The sequence below is a fragment of the Toxotes jaculatrix genome, chromosome 6, assembly GCF_017976425.1.
Source record: "Toxotes jaculatrix isolate fToxJac2 chromosome 6, fToxJac2.pri, whole genome shotgun sequence".
NCBI lineage: Eukaryota > Metazoa > Chordata > Actinopteri > Toxotidae > Toxotes > Toxotes jaculatrix.
In genome coordinates this window covers 8458820-8480901 of record NC_054399.1, presented here as the reverse complement: position 1 = coordinate 8480901, position 22082 = coordinate 8458820, and the positions used below count along the sequence as shown (strand labels likewise).

The 22082-nt window shown below is 43.0% G+C and overlaps 1 protein-coding gene across 1 annotated transcript in view; it reads right to left on the bottom strand.

Annotated features, from left to right (window-relative positions):
- Nucleotides 1-6913, bottom strand: part of trabd2b (TraB domain containing 2B) — a 61887-nt gene extending 54974 nt beyond the window's left edge. The window contains exons 1-2 of the mRNA XM_041039449.1: nt 6467-6913; nt 3027-3596 (exon numbers count right to left, since the gene is read on the bottom strand). Coding sequence (XP_040895383.1) covers nt 3027-3596; nt 6467-6580 — 684 coding nt within the window. The 5' untranslated portion in view covers nt 6581-6913. The remainder of the gene's footprint in view (nt 1-3026; nt 3597-6466) is intronic.
- Between the last annotated feature and the right edge of the window lie 15169 nt (nt 6914-22082).

Below are 22082 nucleotides of genomic sequence, written 5' to 3'. Positions count from 1 at the left end.
GCTGCAATGTGACCCAGGGAAAATAAATATGGGTGTTTATTTGGTGAGAGTGAGAGAGGCCCACAGGCTGGAGCCACCCTCAAGTTTCCCAAAAGTAGCTCTGCTCTAAAGCCATTTTTGTTCTGCATCTTAACTCCAACAATATACAGTAGTGGAAACGTGTGCTGTGCACAGCCATTGTGATGCTGTGATGGCTGAGGTTGTTACAAAAGACTTTTCTGTTTCAATTTCAGTTGATTTCGACAACACTACCTTGTATCTTCTGCTTCATTTTCATTTAATAGACAACAGATAAATTTACTAGATGAGTCATGATGGAAATTCAGCGATCCACCCTTGAGGGAAAAGCAAGTATAGTCTGTGATATTGACTCCTGGAGACTTGTTTGTAGAGCTTGCACCCTCTGAGGCGATTTCGCTTTTGCTGACCGTTCCCACTTGGTGCATTCACAAAGACTTTGGTACTAGCTGGCCCGCCCAGCTGTCAGCCTACATCGGCCTCCACGGAACTGGAGAAGAACCATGCATCTCGACCCGCCTTTGTTTCCACAGACTCTAAACTCCCTCTCACAGAGACATCCACACCTCTTTGTGATCTAAAGAGACTATAGAGAGGTCTCAGACAGACAGAGCTCTCATTAGACCACAATGATCTAAAGAGGGCCCTGGCACGCTTAATGTCTCTCTGTTCCTCCTACTCTACCACCGGCTACCACCACTATAAACAGAAGATAACTGCACTAGAGCACCCACTCCGCCTCCTCCTGTCCCACAGAGGATGATTTATTTGCTGTACCACTTTTTGTCAAACACAACGCCCTCTGAGGTCACAGGTCCTCCCACAACAGCTAACCTGTGGATCTGGAGAAACCAGTGTCTCAAGACTGCCCCTCTCCCACTAGCACTAGTTCCACTGCCAGGTGCCTATGACGGATCCATAGCGTGATAGATGATGAATCACCGGTGTTCACATTTCTAAGAGCAAAGTTACAAGATATTGTAAGCAGCTACGTTTTATTGGGAACAAATAATGCATGGGCCGGCAGAGTTTGGATCCTTTCCCAACTCAGATCTCCCTTTATGTATTGCTCATGTTTCAGATTAGCGTTAGCTGTGAGACGATGCACATCAGTCTCCCCTGCATTTTCAACCCCGCGGCTACCTTTGCACTTTTTCTGTTCCCCAGTCACTCTCTATCTCTGCCTTTCTCTCTCCGGTGTCTCACTTCTCTTTCTCCTGATTCCCACCCACGCATTTTCTCTTTGACTCTTTGTCTATCCATCCCCCTCTGACCTCATCGCTGTTACAGTCAAGCATAGAGGGATCCAATCAACCATAGTGTTCAGATTAAATCACAAATTATTATAATTGAGAATAATGGTTTCCATGTCAGTATCAGTTCAGCTCTGAATTGTTCACATGCATATCTGGAAACGAGGGTGCTGGAAGCTAGAAGTCCGGCCGTGCTTGTGCTGTGGTGGGGTGAAATTCAAGTTATCCGTGATCCAATTTTGACCAAATTTCCATGGCAATAAAACTCTTATCTGAATTTGAGCACCTGTCTTGTAAAAGTTTTACTGTCCGCCGTAAATTCAGTGCATTCTGCCTGTGCTTTTCACTGAGGAATAGATTATGATGATCAAAGTCAAACAGAGGTTCACCAGAAACTTAAACACTGTTTTCTAAAGTTGGACTCTGCACAGCAAACAAACTCTGTTACAATGTAATTTACATTAGTGTTGTTTTTAGGGGCAGTGCCTGGCAACATTAGGTCATTTAATTTAATCCTGCTCAAAGGTGACAAAGACAAGAGACATGAATCCCTTATTAATAATAAGGGTATGCCTAGAGGAAACTCGAACTTCAAGAACTGCAAACACCTTCCTAACAGTATTGCCACTTGTCCTCTTCATTACTGAGAAGCACAGTGTGCCAGGCTGAGCTTATTTCTAGGGGCAGTAAAGTTCTCAGGCATGTGTGGGGCATGCAGTGGGACTTTGACAGCGTAGTTAGGAGGTGCTGATGAAAGAGGAGAGGCTAGAAGCCCACTGCTTCTCAAATTAGCCCCAGAGCCCTCCAACCTGTCACATGGAGGCTTAGGTCTTCACAGATTCTGTTGCACCGCACCACCAATGCGCATGTATGGTGCTTTGCACACTTACAGCGTACCTTCGTGTGTGGCGTGCATGCACAGCACATGTGTTCGGTTGTGAACACGCACACATACTGAGATGGTTTTCCTCCTTAATGTTGATCAAAGGCTGTATTAGAACAGAGCATCCTCCTCTTGCTCATCACAGATTTTTCTGGGACCCCCCACAATTTAAAAAAATGTACTCCAGCCTCCAACTTTGGTGACCTCCAACTGACTAATTCTTGTAATAGATGCATGTTCTCGTCATTTCTTTATCATCACACGACAAAAGAAAGATGGATATACTCCCCATGTCTTTGCTCATCGAGTAATTAGGTTATTTTGTTCATCGTTCAGAGTCTGATTACATTGAGAGCCCTGTGTTAGCACAGAGAGCCAGACAGGCAGTCTGCATTAATGAAAGAGAGAGCTCTCTGCTCTTCTCACCTTCTCTAATCTGTCCTGCATGTACATTGCTCAGCCTCATGCTCTCTTAGCAGATTCAGCTGTTGAGTGTGTTTGTTTAGTGAGGTGGAGGGACATCCATAACCGTAAAGCTGTCTCCAGCAGACAGGTTTTAATCACCTTTTTTTTCTCTTTATATTGTCCTCTCCCACATTCTCCGACTGTTTCTCTCAGAGAAGGTGCAACACCCAAAATCTGTGCACATACTCTCAACTTTTACAGCGGATTATAGAGTCCAACTCGCTTGTCTTCAGAGCTACTTTACTACAAGCAGTAGGATACAGGATAAACAATCTTAGGATCTTCTCATGCCCCCTCTAGGCCTGGCTTGTCCTTGCAATTTCTCCAGCTATTCCAGCTGTGTACACACAGGGAATCTGATACAAAACTGAAGGGGGAAAAAAACATGTTTTTATTATTCCTCTTACCTGAGAGAAGTTGAGCCCATTGAGAGGGTGACACTGCTCCTCCACCCGTTCCACCGCCCCTGTCGTCTTTCCCATCCTCTCAGCTTCTTGAGCCAAGAACAGGTCCAGCACCGGAGTACCCCTGGAACGGACGTCCCACTCCGTCAGTGAGTTGACCATCAGCATCACCCACACGGGCCTTTTCCTTTCCCAATTCCCCGCAATGGCGTTAAACAGGTAGTCAGCATAGAGGCCGCGGCCACGCTGGTCAGCGGTCATCCAGTAAGGCATCATGTGTTTGACGTAGTCCAGGTGGCGTTTGAGACGGCGGTACAAGTCCCGAGGTAGCAGAGTCTGCAGGTTCTCCCCATGGGGCAGCAGCTGGCAGCTAGTCAGCTTGGAGATGGTCAGAGGGTCGGTCAGGTCTAGCTCAAAGAAAACATTGGGGCTGTTGTGGAAAGCCTGCTTGGAGCTGTTAGGGATAAAGTCCCAGACTCGTGTGTAGGGAACGTGGATGGTACCGAATAAGTAAGAGGGCGGATGAGAAGGTGCACGCTTTACTCTCCACAGGAAGGAGTTCATGTCACTTTGCTGTGGAACAGTCAGGGGCAGAAGAAGAGAAAAGAAAACAAAAGAAAAGATGAAGGTAAAGATTTTGAGAGCAAAAGGAAACAAAAATACCAGAACCTTCATGTTGGCATAATTCAACTTGCCGTAAAACTAAAGCTGACACATTTTTCCTCTGTTGTGGTTTACTGGCTCATAGGCTCGGGTCAACAAGTTAAAGATTGAAATACCATTTTGAGATGACGGCAGCTCGGGGCTGTGCTGCGAGGGCTTGCTGCTGTGGTGCAGGCAGAGAGTTTATAGAGGGGCCTTCTGGGCTGTAAACAGACCCCCGTGTATTGTTGAGGTGCATACCTCGGTTGCCAAAGCCTCTTTCAGCCTGGGAAGCATTTTGAAGGCTGCAGTGCAAATATACTGCACTGGAGCTCATAAAAGCCAAAAAGCTGAAAGAAACCTGCTCTCTGTTCTGACCCCGCTGTGATACTTTTGTTTGCAATTTTTTTTTTCTTTTTTTTTTTTTTTTACACCGGGCAGGGAGATGTGGCGATGACAGCCTTAAGTACAGCACTGTTTTTGCCCTCTATAGTTTATATTACAGGAAGTGTTTGTCTATTGTGGTTATCTTTATACAAAACAATGTCACAATGGAAATTGAATAATCACAACCACTTTGAATGAGCATAAGGCCCTACTGCATTTAAAATATGTTTCTTGTTAAGTGCTCAGAAAATGTGCTGTGCATGTGCTATGACTTTGATGTTGGCATTATTCAAATATGAAAAAAAAAAAAGAATTAGCTTTTATAAACAATATCAAACTTCTGGCTTCCAAGACACAGTGTAATCAGGCATTTGAGGGATGAAACCCATTACTGTAAAATAAAGTTATTCTTAGAAAATGTTTACTTCAAAATTTAATCAAGATTTCCCTCAGATGTGTTCCAATTATATCGCACGCTGCCAACGCTTCGCCTTCGTCATGTAAAACTTTTCAAACACATGCCAAAAGCGAGTGAAGTCGTTTTGTGGGATGATGTGTTATCATCACAATTAACTGCAATGAACATACAGTAATTTCTGGCACGGGCTCCTTCTAGGCGAAATAAAATGGAAAGTGCTATATTTAATTTCAGAGCAGCGTTTAAGCCCTTCTGAGAAGAAGGGCTTAAACACAGAAATGTATAAACAGAGTTGGTTTCTAAGTTTCTAATTCGATTTTCACATTGGCCGAGTCCAGCCGACGCTTCAGGCTAATGGGATGGGAAAGGTTTGGACGGCATTAGATGCATTAGTGAATTCTCCATCATATTTTTTTGAGACACGGAAACTTCAACTTCAGCATCAATATATATACATATATATATTTATTCCTTAGGCCTACCCAGAAATGAAGATTTCCGTTTGACATGGAAAGTGTGCATGTCTGAGTCCTGAACAGAGAGAGAGAGAGTCCACAGATCCTCTCTGCTGAAGCTGCGTGGACTTTCCTGGGGAGCCTCGACGCGCAATGCTCCCTTCTTTTTTTGAATGGGGAAAATTACTCTTAACAGAAAACAGAGACCACTGTACTGACGCATTACAAATCACATGAAGCGAAGGAGCACGAAGCTCCTCTATGATCTCTGACAACAGATCCGTTATGCTCATATACGGAACATAATGCACTAATGAAACAAAAGCCTGTGATCTCTGAACGACTCCTTAATGACAACTCCAATAACACGCATACTCACTGGCAGAACCGCCAAGTGTCATTTTTTAAAACGCTTTCCTGTTGCAGATGTCATATATTTTATTTTGTTGTGACTTTTTTTTCCAGTGGGGAGCGTGTTGGATGTGATGTTTGAAGTCATGATTTTAATTAACTTTTTTCCCCCCTCCCTCTATCATGTGCATTCACGGTGGGAGGCAGACGGACCGGCAGACACATCATAATTGAGCTGGAGTATGACTGGCTGCGCTGGACTGCTGCACTTCCCTCACAGAGCGAGCTCAGCACGCATCCATAATTTTACCAATATGCCCGATAAGTGTTTTAATAGGCCTTGTGTTGCGCAGAAACGAGATCACTTCGGAAAGATCAGAAACTTTTCCAAATGAAGTCAAGTCACCCGTGAGTGTTCCGCACTTGCGTTTTGTCACATAAGCAGCCATAAAGTTGGCGAACGGCAACGATTTCTCTTGGCAAACATTTTTCATTTCTAAGGCCCAGATCTCCTCATGGAAGCCACGGCTAGAGATTTTCTGAGGGGGTTCACACATACCTGAACCTTCCCATGTTTAAAGGTCATTGGAACGGCGTTAAATCACTGAATATTATTATTATTAATATAGAACATACATTATTATTGTTATTATCACCACCATTATTATTATTATTATTATACATTATGGGCATTCATTAGACTTTACTTTGGCAATACACATTAATCTAAGAATATAACATGTACATTCACATTTTCATTCTAGGTTTGATTGTCCTTTCATCTCATTGCGCACCAGTTTATTGGCTAGTGATAATAGGATCTCTAATGTTTAAAAGGCCGTAACCTTTGACCTTATTATATACCAGATTTTAGGCTACTTTCATGTTAAATATATAACGTGATAGTACGCTTCTCTCCCGCAGTGGTGTTCCCCAAAGATTAAGAACTAGCTGCTGTATATTGTTTAATTTTATTATGATTTCTCTAACCAAAAGTTATCAAAGTCAAAGAACACTTAGGATAACTTTGACAACAAGTGTCACTGTCCTCTGTCAGTACTGTAGGCTGAGTAATAGACAGTCATTTGGGGTCATCGCGTATCAAATGATGTTTTGTGGTCCAATATGCGTGAGCTATAAAACATGTCAGGTGTGATTGTGGATTGATAAAGTGTCCCGGCACCACTCACCGACTTTGGCGCGTCGCACTGCCTCGGTCTGTCCGGTCGCTCTGCGCTCCAGGGTGCCACAGTGTGCAGGACAGCGCTCAGGAAGACCCAGCTGAAACCCGGCAGACAGACCATCGTGCCGAGGTGACTGGACACTTGTGGCAGTCAGCTCCAAGAAGAGTTTTATCTCTCTCCTGTATACTCTCTTCTTACTGCCCCTTTCCCCGTCTCCCTTAAAATGTAAATAAAAAAACGTTACCGGTGGCCTCTGGGCTCACATGTGCCGCTCGGCTAGAGGAGCGTTCCGCCTCTTCGCCATTCCCGACGCTCTCCGCTTTTTGGTTTGGCTGTTTCTGAAAACGTTTCCTGTCTCCTTTTCAAGTCGGTGCAGTCCTGGAGCAGGAGCTGAAAACTCTTTGGAGAGTTTCCGCTGTGCGCTCCGCAAGTTTGGAGCGTCTTGACTGGGAAAGAGAGAGGTGGGACGATTTGAGAACCCCTCCACCCCCACCCACCCTACCCCAATACGCTCAACATACACACTCAATACACACACACACACACACACACACACCCCTGCTTCTTTTTTAGAGGAGGGAGCACAGGTTCAGAGAAGGATGACAGGTTTGCGTGAGTAAAGTCCACAAGACAGAACCAAAACGAGAGCAGAGCGGTGACTGAATGCTCTTATGTTGTCCTTCTAACGTCCTGTAGTGTGAGTTTGGACGGCTCCTCATTCTGCACGGTCGTTTTCCTATTCCTGTGGTGTCAGTATGAGGCCGACGGTAAATCTTATAGTTTGCTAGAATGTCAGTCATGCTCAGTAGTGCCTTTACATGATTGCTCACTAATTTTTTTTTTATCTCTCTGTTCTCATTTTTTAAATTAGTTTTTAATGAAAATCTCCAAGTGGTTAATTAATTTATACTGCACTTGTTGATCTTATTTGTTATGTTTCTGTTATACAGCAGGGATTTCTGTGGTATTACTTCTTGACCTCTAGCACCATCACCATGTGGAAATGAAAAAACAGTCTTAGCTTAAAGTCCATTTGGCTTAAAGTCTTTCTCTGAAGCTTTTAACTGCATTGCATAGTCTGCCTTTTCAGAGGTAAGTCTAGATATCTAGTTTCTGTTTCTGTTCATGTTTAAAATTCCCTTCTGTGCTGTGTTATGTGTGTGATAGTCCTAAAACATGCAGTCCTATAGGGTTTCTGTACTCTGCCTGGAGGGCAGGTGGCGTACACAGTGCTGGCAGTTTTGTGAAATTTGTTTTGTTTGGTTTTCAGCAGAGTCATTCCAAAGATGTAAATGAACAATTTTTCAAATGTTGTCATGTGCTTCCTCTTCAGCAGGATTGCATTTATCTCTGTCCCCCTCTGTTTGACAGCCCTGCAGCAGCATATAGTGTGAGTGCTTGAGGGTCATGTCGCGGCGGAGAGCTTTAGACCTAATATGCATGATTAATGATCACAAATAAACAAGTCAGAGTAGAGACAACTGTGAGAAGTGTTTTATTTATTCTCAGCCCCGCACTCTTCTTAAGACATATTAGTCATGATGTGGAGCAGGCGGATCTGAAATAAACGCTCATGATGAGAGAAAGTGGCCCCCTCTCTGTGCAGGCCGCCATGTCAGCGCTCCACTACTCTGCTATGACCTCAATTATTGTCCAAGTGGCAGACAGTGTGACAGAGTCAAGTAGTGGGAAATTTATCATGGAGACCCCTCAAACAAGTGGCACCAGGCCCCCTCCCTGCAGGCCAGTGGCAGACAGACCTTGGACAAGCAACTCTTTGTCCTCAGCCATGTTCTTCCCCTCCTCTCCACTACTCTTCTCACCACTCTGTGCTCACTTCTGTTGCTGGATAGCTCTGTTAGTGGCTGACTGTCCCTGTGTGCTCATTGTTTTTTCCATTCAGATGAGGCAGGCTGGCCGTTTGTGCTGAGTGTCTTTGATCAGCTTGTCGTTTAACACGGTTTCACGTTGTAAAACTCTGCCACTTATGCCCTTTGACCCTTTGACTCTGACTCTGCTTTTACCGAGTTCCATTCATCAAAATTTGTTAACCTGAAAGGCTGCAAAGTCAATATTTCTTTGTTTTATGTATGTGCACAACAGCCTGCTTGATTGCAGCCTCAGATGCTTTTGGATTCATGAAGGCAGCGTATAAAAGAATAACACAATAGAACCATGTTGATCTAATCTAATCTTTTTATCCTAGCTGCTCTGTTTCTCCCTTCTGTGGCTCTTGCTCTGAGACAGGTGTGGGATTTCAGTTAGCGGTTTCATCTCCCCTAATATGGCCACCTGTGGACTCAGGTACCTGCTTTAACCACACCTTGCAGAAGGCTTCTCTTTGAAGGAGCTTTTCACATTCTTGGCCGGTTAGAAGAGGGCTTATGAACGGCTGGCTGCAGGAGATTCCTGGACGGGGGCCAGCGCTTATAGCATAGTGCACATATAGTCGGGGACGAAAGAAGACTTTAAACTTAATGTTCTGTTAGGAGACCACAGAAATGCTTACTCACAAAAGCACATCTGGGGAGGCGTTAGAGAGAGAGAAAGAGAAAAAGAAAGAAGGAGGCAGGAGAATAGAGAGGAGGTGGGTTGAGAGAAAAAGGTATTTTTGAAATGAATGCAATATACCATACCTGCAACAAAACCCTGCCAGTATCATTGCTTTCCACCACTTTCATTGACTTTGCATATTTTGTCATTAATGTGTCCATTATACACAATGTGTACCCCATATGGACAGTCAAACAAAAAGCAACACAGGGAGGGAGGGAGTAGGAAAAGAGGGAGTGAAGACACCTTGTTAATGTCTCTGGCCCTGCAGCTCTGGGGATCCTGTGTCTACTTGTCCTTGTGGCTCCACGGCTGCTTGTCTGTCTGATGTTGTGCAGAAGGCCTGCCGCAAAACCCCAACATTAACTCACTGCCTCTGCGCAGGCATCATTACTCGTGTATTGGTATGTAATGATGGAGGTACTACTACTATTACAACTACTACCGCTGCTGCTACACCACATGAAAAGGAAATATTCTCATACATCCACTGAGCTATTACTGTAAGGAGAAGTGGTAACTGGAGCTGGGAATACAATGTGTGCATTTGTTTATTATGTGCACAGGGACCCCTAGTGGTGTGAAGAAGAATTAAGATTATGCACAGTGTGGACAAAGGTAAGATGGACCGAGAGACATGGTTAACCTGAGGGCAGAAAGATAATGTGAGAAAATGTGAGTTCAAAGAAAAATGTGAGTTTGATGAATATGAAGGAGTGGCTCATAGCTTCAGGCTGCCATACTTCTATCTGTCTCTCTCTCTCTCTTTCTGTCTCTGCTCTCAGCTGGACAACACACACACTCCCTCCACTATCTCCACCCGTCTCTTGCGCTGGCTCCAATATCCTCTGTCCCGCTTTGAAGATATCGAGGAATAATATTGACTGAGTCTCTGCTGAAATGTTATTGTGGTTTCCCTTTCCGGATGTCCTGGGGAAAAGGAGGTTAACGGAAAGTATAGGAAATGGTAGAGCAGGAGGAGGGCAATGTTAGGAGGTGGAACAGAGGTGCCAGAAGGGGGGTCCAAAATGAATCTGCTTAAGCCCATTCACACAAGACAGCTGGAGATGAGGCCGAGCATTTCAGCCAGTGTTTGTGGAACATGGGCACACTGACTTAGATGGTGTTCACTGACAACAGGTCTGTATTAAGTTGTTTTCTCCGCTGTCTCCACAGTGACGTCTCCTGTGGCGTGTCAGCACTTGCAGTGGATGGCTATCTGTCCATCTTCATCATCCAGAATGAGCAAAAGCAGGTGGGGAAAGATGAGAGGAAGAGATAAAGTGACAGGGATCACAGTCAGGGTTGTTTTTCTGGAAGCAGAATCTCGTAATGAGTTTTTTTTTTTTTTGTCTCTCATTGTTTTGGGGTGAGGTAAGGAAAGAGGAACCTGAATCTAAGTTTAACTGATTATTACAACAAATAAAACAGTAGCAGGAATTGTTTCTGAAGCATCTATTAGCATGCATATATTAGCATCTGTTTGGCATATGTAGTAACAGTCATGGCAGGTATGTGGGACTGCCATGTTGAATGGCAATCCTACTGTTTCCTCAGAGGACGAGGACAGTATGTATGTGGTTCAGCATTGTTCCTACATATGAAATATAAAAGATCAATACATTTCAGAGCTGTAGATACACAGAGGGGAGACAAATGAAAGGAAAAGCTAAAGATTTTGGGAAACATTTCATGTTGAGGATTCCTTTAACATGTCAGCCACCTGTAGATACTTTCCATTGAAATCTAAAGGAAGCCTGTCTTATTAGTCACCATCATCCTGGACTGTTATGGGCTTTGCCGAGATGACTCCTGTCCTGAGATTTTGGCCAAGCAACAGTTTTGATCTTAATGTTTACTTTTGCTCTTTTTTTTTTTTTTTTTTTTTTTTTACAAATCTAGTCACACTTAATGATGCCCTTCACAGAGAGACAGATGTTATATTTGTTTTCCAGAGCATATAATGCTCTCACATCAAAGGCTTGGCTGGCAAAGTCGTCCCATGATGCACAGTGCTCTCTCCTACTGATCATTGGCATTGTGAGTAATTGTATTATCCATATCGGGAACCCCCCTGCTATCTTCTCTCTCATTCTGCCCCATTTACCCCTGAGAGTGAAAGCAGGAGAGGTGGAGGAGTGAAAAGGCTCCTCCTGCTGTTAAGCAGATCTACCTTTCAGCTATTCGAATGGTAAGAGAATAAGATATGGAGAAATAATGACGTTTCCCCTCTTGTCATTTCAACAACCATAGTGGTGCTGCTGCAAATCTTAGCACTGGACAATAGATGTATTCATTCAATAATATTATGGAAATACATTATATATAGCTAATGTTAGTCTGTATAATACTGTAGATGTTCATTGTCAGCGTCCTGTTTGTGGTTTATCCGAGCAGGGGTTCAACGGTGGCTGCCAGAGCCAAATAAGGTCTTTTGCACTGACTGGGGAACATGGCATAAGCAGCATGTGTTTCTGTACCATTAAATCAAAGCCTCTGTTTTGCAGTGGTGTGCAGGAGCCACACATGAATTTCAGCCCGAAGGATCAGATGAGCTCTTCTTTAAGTAGACAAAAATCGGGATTTGGACTTGACCTTCCTTTGAAGACGGTCAACTGCTCTAATGAGGTTCTTTTGAGATTATGTTATTGTCCAAGGGGCTTTTATGCCACATGTATAGTAAATTCATGGCATCAAAGCTTGCCTTGGTAAAGAGATATCACGCTTAAAGATCAACAGAGATGGGAAAGCATTGCTTTAACCACTGTCTGGCCACATTGTTTTCCTACACAGTCTTCTTCCTTGCTTCTGTGATGTGAATTTGTAGGACTGACTAGAAAAAGCAAACCCTGGCCTTGTGTCTGAGTCAGTGCAGTCTCTGTTGGCTTGGATGTGGAGATTTCAGTTTGGTGGCACTGAAACTCTGACCATGTTTATCTGAGGTTTACTTGGTGTACGTCTAGCACAGCACTGTCTGCGGTGGTATTGTACCTCAGCCGCTGTGGCCTGTGTTGGATGTAATTGTGTCTGAGGGGGTAGGTTTAGTCATAGACTTGAGCTTTGTTTATCAACATCTGTGAAGCCAGGTGTCCAAAGTACCACACATTGTGTACCTATATTTCACAGCACAAAATGGCCACACTGGATTTAAATCGTCTTGACTCAGCTGCCCTGTCAAAGAGAACCACATGATGCCTTCATAGATAAAAGCTCTTCGATCTCTGTGATTAATAAAAGTGGACTTGAGCGGTGAGGTCGGAACCAGTGTTAAGGTCGTGGGAGAGAGGGGCTGAATAAAGTAAAAGCGCCTTTTTTTCCACTAAGCATGTAATGTTGTTTTGGTAACACAATATGACGTTTTATGCTTCCTCTCCATCATCTGCTCTTTTCTGAGTTTCTGTGCCCCCCCTCCCCCACCCCTCCCCACATCTCCTTTGGTTTTCAGCTCTGTTTATTTTCAAGATCAATGCACGGTTCTGTAACACTTGGTCTGCTCCCACAAACCCAAAGACTCAAGTTCACGTGTCAGTGTGGATATTCATTCATCTAAATATGAGACATGAAGGGGAGGCGGAGAGATAGTGAGCGGGGAGAAGAGGAAGATTAAAAGAAACACAAAAGGAAAAGGTGGTGATGGAAATCACTTGACGTGAAGAGAAGCAGGAATGTCAGAGAGGGAGATGATTAGGTTTGATTAATGACTCAGTATTGATACAACACAGACATAATTTATTGCTAGAAAGGGCGTTTTTCAAGTGTCTACAATTAATGGTTTGTAGAGGGAGAGGAGGAGGAGGTGGAAGCTTTCAAGATCTGTCTCTGCAATAACAACCTGGCTGTGGAGTCTGATAAACACAGAGGAACAGACACATGTAGACAGTGATACACACACACACACACTACTCTCTGGGCATTGTTCCTACATCTACTCTTCACTCACACATAGAGCTGTTCTCGTGCTTGACAGGGAGCAGAAGAGCTGTCAACAGGCCCAGAGCCTGTCAAGAAACAGGCTGCGCTACCACGCTACACTGCTACACACACACAGACACACACACACGGATATAGACACAGATCCATACACACACACTCACACACACACGCAGTTGAGACATGTCAAACAACACGACTTCTGTGACAAAATACACACAAACACACATGCATAGTAAGTCAAGAGACACAAGTTAAACAGTGCAGCTTGTGTGACTGAACTGACTGTACTGTAAAGCACACACGCACACAAAGAGCAGAAACACATTAAACAGCACGACTCTTATGACTGAATACACAAACACACGCATACACACACACGCAGAGACAAATACACAAACAGTCCTCCAGGAAAGGTCTGAGAGGTAATTTTCTGCTTCTTCAGCTGATCCTGAACATGTGTCAAGGTTTACACTGTAATCTACTGTAAGAGACTGAGAAAGGAAAATATACCAGCCTTGCCCCTCCTTTCATTTCTACATTTATTTATAGTCTTGCCTGGAGCTCTGTTTGGGTGTGTGTGTGTGTGTGTGTGTTGTGCTCCTGTGAGTGTGTGTATAATGGTATCACTAACCACTGACCTTGGTATTAACTACTTCAGTGCATCAGGCAGATGATTGTTACACATCGTCTTAGATTGGCTCTTGGATAATTATCTTAGTTAGCGAAGACAGTTCCAGTGTAAATGTTCTTTGTTTTAGCAAACCAGTGCTGAGCGTGTAGCTCAGTTCCTTGTGGTTTGAGTGCAACCCATCAATAACATCACGATGACAGCCCCCAATCTCCACCTGGCCTCATAGAAGATGAATTACAGCCGGAATCTGACTGAGCTCTGATTCTCAGGTCCTGTTGAGGGCAAACCTGGAGGCATAATACCCCACCAGGGAAGCCAATAATACGGAGGGAGCAATACATAAGCATACACAAACTGTATCAGGAGACTACACATAGTGTAACCTGTTAGCATTTACTCTTATTCTGTACATAAAGTACCTAAAGCGCGCTAAGGAACAGTGGTGCCTTTAAGCTGTGAATTTCTGCAAAATTTCGTTATGCTTGCATAATGACAATAAAGACTCTTGAATCTTGGATGTCTGTACTGGCAATCCATCCAATAGCTGTTCAAACATCTGACTCCAAATTTCAAATGTGAACCTCCCGGTGGTGCTGGGAACCATCAGTTGTTCAAAATATTGCCATCCCTATTAAAAAACCCCCAAAACACTAATTTTTGGTCCCAGTTGCATTAGTATCAGATGCAATCATTCATTTAGTTTGCAGTAAATGACCTTTGAAAGTCTCCAGTCAGTGAATCAGTCAAACAATGTACCATTTTCTGCCACTGATAAGTCTAGCCTCTGCATTTGTTTAATAGCCAACATAACTTATTTAAGTTTTTGAAAAACATAACAAAATGAAAAATAGTGTTCTTCTTTTTCAGAACCGTCACACATGAAAATAAAGTCATGAAAACAGAATAGTACAGCATGTTAAAGAGCTTTCATTCAGCTGTGTTCCATCCTTTACCTTCTGACAGACACCAGCCATGTACAGTATACAGACAAGAGTTCAGCGGTGAGCCTGCTGACCACTGTGGCTGCACAGACGCCTGATGAGAGCAGCCTGGTTTGACTGCAGAGGGTTAAAGCATACATTACACTCCGGGGAGTTCAGAACCCTGCAGCCGACTCAGTGAGACACTTGGTTGATTTATGAGCCGGAGCTGAGCCTAGTGCAGTCTACTGGGTCAAGGCACACCACCATGATTGAAAGTCACATCCAAGCCAATGTACCGGCCACTCACTCAACACACTGCACACGCCCAGAGATGACTGTGTTGTGTTTTGATATTGGAGGCTCTCAAATGAAGCTGACAGAGTAGCATTTACAAAGTAATGTGAGCACACAGGATACAGAGTCCACTGTTCTTGTGAAGTGGCCTTTGGATTCTGTCCCTTGTAAGTCCCTCTTTCCCCCCCTTCTCTCTCTTTGCTGCCATTTTGTCCTTGCCCTCATCCATACACTTATCCCTGCATTCACATACAACTAAATAGAATGAATTTTGTACTTGAAAATTTTCAAGCCATTCAAAATCAAGTGATGTAGATAGGCCACTTACACACATACTTTTTTAGGCAGCAGTGTAGTTTGCGCAAGCAAGAAGAATTATGTTCACTAAAATCATGTTTGTGTGTTGTTTGTTGTCTGGTTTGATTTCATGACAAACTACCACAAACAATGCTGTTTAGCTGCCAATCTGAAAGTCTTGGATATCAGATACCCAACACATGATCACACAATATGCCTTGATACCGACCCTCATCTCCCCGGTAAGACTGTGGAACATTGTGTTTGGATGTGGTGAAGGGCAGGTCATAACTAGAGTCAGCCAGCAGTGTCTTATCCAGCGATCTAGCTGCATACAGTGATAATGTCTCAGAAGATGGTAAATGGGGCATGGCACGCTGTCAGCCATGAGGTTTTACAGACAGAAGAGGGAGATAACAATAGTTGGGAGATGCAGGCCTCAGCAAACCACTGACACTGCAAACAGACAGATCCACAACCAAATATTTTGCAACACCAGTGACCACAATGAGCCTCCTGTTGTTTAGTCAGTGGTTAGAACCTCATAACTGTGTTCAACAATAAACAGTAAAATTACCATTTGTGATCTTACTGTTTTGAGACAGTATTGTTTGATTCGATTCCACGGCTTTGTCTGATTTTGCTCATTAAAGCAATTACTGAACAATTTCCTGAATAAGGACCTGATCAGAGATGGTAAAAGCACTGTAACTTAGAGGGTGTTTACACAGAGAAATTCCATTAATTTGGATAAACAACAAAAAGTAAGCCATTCACAGGGGACAATATAATCACTGTCAATAATCACTCTAATGTCCAGAATTATATTAATCTGAATTGTTGTTTTTGCGTTCTCAGTTCAGCACAATAAAAATACAAACAATGTAATGAAGGTGCTTAAATACGCCTTTTACAACCAGTTGGCCTACTACTACTACTACAATTACTGCCATTACTTATACTGTTACACTTCTATTTCCAACTATCAGTATGTGTTTTTCCCAGTCTTCTCACAGAGATTGCTAGTATCATCCTACTTTATCTCATACTGTTGCTACCGCTCCTCTTTCTCTCACTGATCGTCCAGTCGAGCATTCAGCACATCTCTACTTCTGTCTCCGCTCTTGCCTTCCACATCCTCTATGTGATGTAACATCAAACGTTACACATAAAAGCCTCTCGGCTGGAAAGAGTTTCTCCCCTGAAATGTGTTTCTCATTTCATGCTATTATCATATCACTGGACATGTCCACATGCAACTTTTGTTTTGAAGACTGTGGATTCAGAGAGTAAATGAGCCACAGAGTCAGTAATTTGAGCTCTAATCCCGCCGTAAGCCCTGACGGAGACTCGACTGTTTAGTGGAAACATTTCCGAAGCCAGACATCATTTGGGGGAAGGAAAGTGAAGAAGATGTTGATAAAAATGACTGAATGATCCAGGAGTTCCTGTTTCTCTTGGCTTTGTTGGTTGCTATGGGACTGTATTGTGCGAGAAAGAGAGCGAGAGAGAGCTGAAGAGATAGATGGAGAGAATGAGATTCTGGTTTAAGAGGGAAATAAAATTTGGTGTTAAACATCACAGGACATCTGCCTCTGAGCACATGAGTTTATACTTATGTAGTGCTATCAAAGTATTGGGGCAGGAATAGCTGATACAAAAGGATCCCGTCATGAATCTGCCAAAGCTGGTTATCATAAAATACAGCACCACTTATGGATTCAGTAAGTAAGTGGGAACCAAGTTGGTGTATCTTCTCAAAATATGTAACCAAAAAAGTACCTTAAAAAGTATGATTAAAAAAGTATCTTAAAAGTAAAGTAAATTAAAAGTATCTTAACTTCCAACAAAAATAAAGTTAAGCAAATATAAAGAGTGCATTTATTTTTATATGTAAATAAAACCGTGTTTTCATGTAACAATAGCAAAATTCAACCATTCTTCATTTAAATTACCAGAAAAAGAAAGGAAATGATTTACTGGTGTCAAAATTAATTTAGCCACATTTGAATGCAATGCAATGAATTGAGGCCACTGGCGGTTTGCCCTGTTTCAGTCGAAGTTAGATTTTAAGATTAAATATTACATTTTAAGACCTTGACGTTTTTTGGATTGCTGTAAATCCTTAGAGAGAACTTTCTATAAAAAAGGCTTCCACTTCCTTTACAGATGAATGGAAAAGGAATGACTGAAGTTACGGGATTATAAAAATGGAGTAAGTGATCTTTATGATGAAAGTAATGCAATGGTTTTGAATTACAGCACACGAAATCATTTTTATGCAAAGAAGTAACTCCAGCTCCATCATCACATAGCTGTGGATGAGCCCTAGGCTCAGACAAAGGCTTATGACTGCATCTTAATGGGTTTAGTGGGAACAGGGTGTCACTAAAAGTACTGGGGGATGAGTGATTAGAAAAATGTCTCCTCCGATCCAAACCTTTGGAGCGAGCTGCTAATGTATCCTTCAGATATAAACCTGAATCCTCTCAGTCCAATTTAAATGGATGTTCTGTCAAACACAGCAGAGCTGGGGTGCTGGAAAATGGACACCTGCTAATGAAATTACTGTAAAACCCAACTGGAGTTGCCAGGATTAAATTTGTGTGTGAGCATGTTTCACTATTAAACCCATTACGATGCAATTATAAGCCTTCCTGTGTGTCTGTGTGTCTGTATGTTACTGCTTCTCCACAAAGTTTCCCAGTGTTTTCTAGCCGGCCTGTTGGAGGTTTGACTAGAGGCTGGCCTTGTGGGCTCCCCCTGCAGCGACTGTGATTTATCAACTAGCCAGCTCTGATCTGCTCCTCGTGGGGCTTCCCAGCCCTCAACAAACTTGCTTGAGCTTGTCTAAACCCAGGAGGCCATTGAGCTCTCAGGCAACAGGGCCATATTGCGGTTAACCATCACTCTTTAAAACAAATCTCATAATGATCCATGCAGTGGCCGCTTCAGGGTTGGTGGATTTGGATTAGAGCCATATTCCCGACTGGCCCTGTCCCAGTCCCAGAGCCACTCTGTTCAGTGTCTGACCCCTGGTCCAAGCCTCGGCCTTGCCACCTAGGCTAAGCCAAGAGCTGCTTCTCGAGCTTTCAACCATCAATCGTACAAACAATGCTAGGCAGCAACAGAGATCCAAGTCTGAACAGCTTCAACCTCCACTCCAGTGTCAAATTCCCATCCATAACCCAGTTTTAACCCTTGAGAAAATCTGGCCTGAACCTTAGCATTTTTCAAAATCAGTGTCCTGTGATCTCAAGGAACTTGGCCAAATCATTACAGGCTTGCCCACCATTCAAAACATGTTCTAACAATTACAAGAAGGGTTTAATTTTCTCAAAGAGCTCCACCGATCGCAAGAATGGTTTCCCCAAACATATCACAGACTGTACCGCTCTGGCACACTGTACTGTACACCCACACATGGACACAATGAAGAAACATAATGAAACCATCTATCTTCTTGACACTAAAGGCTAGCATACAGAAGGAGCTCACTGTCTTATAAATCTTTCTCATAACCCCAGCCAGTTTGGACTGTGCTGTTATTAGGATCTAAATAAACTGCACCATGCGTACTTTCTCTCCTCTATTTCTCCTTGTTTTTCTGTGTTGAGCACGGAAGTCCAACCAAGACACTTGGCAGGAGATGTAAGGAAGATGAGACAAAGACATGCAGCGGACGAACAGGAGATGAAGTGTTTTGAAGTTGTCTTGAGAACCTCCCATAGTGTTCCTCTAGGGAGTTGACGTTTAACCGATAAAAATGGAGACCTCAAGTTCACTCGGTTAAGGATCAACGAGCACACAGAGAAGGCAGTGATGCTCACACAGATACGCTTTGTGTCAACCAAACTCAAGAAGAGCAGAGTTTTCTTGGTTGTGCATGTATGAGTGTGTGTGTGAGAGAGAGGGGGAGAGATGGAAAGAGAGACAGAGACCAAAATCATAAATAGCATTTACATGTTTATGTGTGTGCATGTGTTTTGCATCTGTGTGTGTACGTGATCATGTTGACCAACCCCACAGACAGTATGCACGTGTTTGAACTGATTTGTGTCTTTGTGTGTATTTGGACTTGTGTGTGAAGCTATTTGTATTCATGTGTTTTTGCATTTGCACATGTCTGTGCATGTGATTGTGTAGACAAAACCCAAGACAGCCTAAATAGAAAATCCACAGATAGTATTTACAAGTTTGTTGGATTTGTGTGTTTGTGTGTGTGTGCTTCTGGTGTGTGAGAGAGTGTGAGATAGCAAGGAGCACTCAGTGTTCAGCCAAGGACAACAAGAAGTTCCTTTTGGACAGAGGAGCCAGTCATGAATCAGGTGTGATACCTGCACTGAGCATCAGCAGAACGCCAAAACAAACACACCCAAAAGTGGAGCCGAGCTCCAGCTCAGCTTCTCCGTGCGTGGAAGTAGTTTCTAAGGTGTTGAAGTTGTAGCTTTTCATTTGCTGTTAAAAACTTATTCATTTGAACTCCTACACAGAAACACTTATATTTCACACAAGCACTACAACAGGCCCCGCAGGGTGTCCAGCTCACGTGAGGAGCACTGAAATTTAGTTTAACTGCAAAAATAGCTAACGAAGGCTATTTAAGTTATGTTCGTACAAGGCTGAGTGAACACTCCAAAGTCAAAATAGGTTTTCCTGTTCTTCCCATTCTGTTGACAATACACACAGTTCTCATCTGCTTGGTGTGGGTCATGGAACAGAGACGCTGCTTGTAAAACAGACTGGAATCTCTTATTGTCTGTTTTTTTTTTTCTGGCAGCAGTTAGAAGGAGGACTCGTTTAAGAAAATAGACGTGTTTTCCAAACAGTTAAGTTTTGTTGAATGACCTGACAGGATTTCCAATTTTTACACCTATTAAGTTTGACAAAAACTGATGTGGCTTATTTCTGACTCCAGTGTAATCATGAATCATGACTAATTCAAGTCATGAAATTTAAAATGATGAAAATGTACATATCACAGTTATCTTTGTGACAAATTCACAATGTGAATTATATATTGTTGCAATTAAGATGCAATTTGTTTTATTTAGAGTAATGTAACTGCATTCACTTATATCCCCATCAGTGACCTGTTAAGTTCATCAGTACATACATGGACATAGTAATGATGTTACAGTAATCTGATCCATCCATGTTTTATTGTACCTGCCAGAGCTGTGATTTCACATCGTCAGGACTGATTTGCAACTGGAGTTGTCTCCAGCTGGTGTTTCCGTGCATATGTGTCTGTGTCTCTGCAAGCAAATGTACTGATTAATGAGTCAGTCTGTACATAAGACCCATCTGACAGTTATGGGTTCAAAACCAATGTGAACTGCTGGGTTTACAGGGTAGGGCAGAGCCAGCCGGGTGTGACCCACAGTGGGGCTGTAGGCTCTGTTCAGGCCGCCCCACCGTCCCCATCAGGGGTGGCCTAGCGGACACAGCCATTTTACAGGAGAGGAGGAAAGTGTTGGGTTTCAGTGTCATGCAGGGGTAACTCTTGCATCTACGCTCCTCAACCCCTGCCCTCCTCACCCTGGCTCCCTCAGCACCAGTATCCATTATGTCCCAATATACTCCTCACTCCCTTTTCCCTCCCCCGTTGAGCTGTAGCTGCCATCTCATGGCCCAGTGCGCTCCCAGACTGTTCGTACTCTGTTTCACTGCTGTAAATGTCACCTGAGTTACACTCTCTCTGCTTTCCACAGACGGCCCTTTATTCGCCACCCTTTTAAAAAGACCCCTGCTCACATTTCATGTTTTCTCATTTTTACTAGGTGCCAGAGAACCCTTTTCCTCCCTATTTACTCAGCCATACGATAACACCCATATTTTTTTCGGTGAATGCCAGAATGTCTTTCCCTGCATCGTATTTTTGTTTTCTACTTTTCTGTTCAAGACTTTGTACATCTCTGGTGTTGTCTATACTCCGCTAAACATACTGGACAGCTAGGGCGAGTGTTCACATGTGTGTCTGAGGTTTTTCACAAATCTAAATTTAAGCTAACCGCTAGTTTATAGCTCTTTGAAGCCATTTGTAGGAAAGACAGCCTTAAACAAGTATTCCCACTTACAAGACAGTTTTGGCAGATAGGTCCACTCATAATAGCATGCAGTTGTGACAGTGAGGGATGCAAAATAAAAATAAAAAAAAATAAAATCATACTAGAATGAACATATGAAGCCTCAAGCCATGTAACGATGTGGAATTTTACAGCTGTGTAACATGCCAAAGCGTCGGACCAGATCCAAGTCGATGTTGTTCTGTGAATGGTTCAAGTTGGAAAGTTCACTTCCTCCGGTATCTTATAACACAAAATGCAAATCTCTCATGTGTGTTTAAATGTATCTAACATTTCACATTACAGTATGTCTTTGAGTTCAGTGGGAATTTGGGCACAAGGCCCTCAGATCATTAAAACACTTACGATCTAGGACCTTGACTGAACGCACTACATTCACACTTGTTCCATGATGCAAGGTCCATATTCTGTTAAGGCCATGAAAGGCCTGGTCTGACAGTGATGACAGCGTGATTAATGTCCACCTCCGTTCTCACTCACACACTAACTTCACACAGCAAGTCTAAGTGGCTTGAAGAAAAGCCGAAGAAAGCTGCCAGCAGGGCCAAGGAAAAGTAGCCTGTGTTCAAGTGAAGATAAGATACTGTTTGATAAGACACAGCTTGACTTTGGCAGGGGAACAATGTGAATTTTGTAGCTCCATGCACATGTCTGCTTGAGTTGGCTTAAAGAGATGTTTCAGTTTGTGCAGTTTGGAAACTACAAAACACTGACTGTGCTGTATTAGTGCAAAACAGATTATTTTTAATGATATGATTTTGCAGAACTTACAACAAAATCTCATATTTACTTGGATAAAATATTTCCTCTTATGGACCTTCATGCTATCTGTGCTTTAAGTATCTCACCCTAACACATCATTCACACTATTAGTTATCAAGTGGGAGCGAACAAAAAAAAAA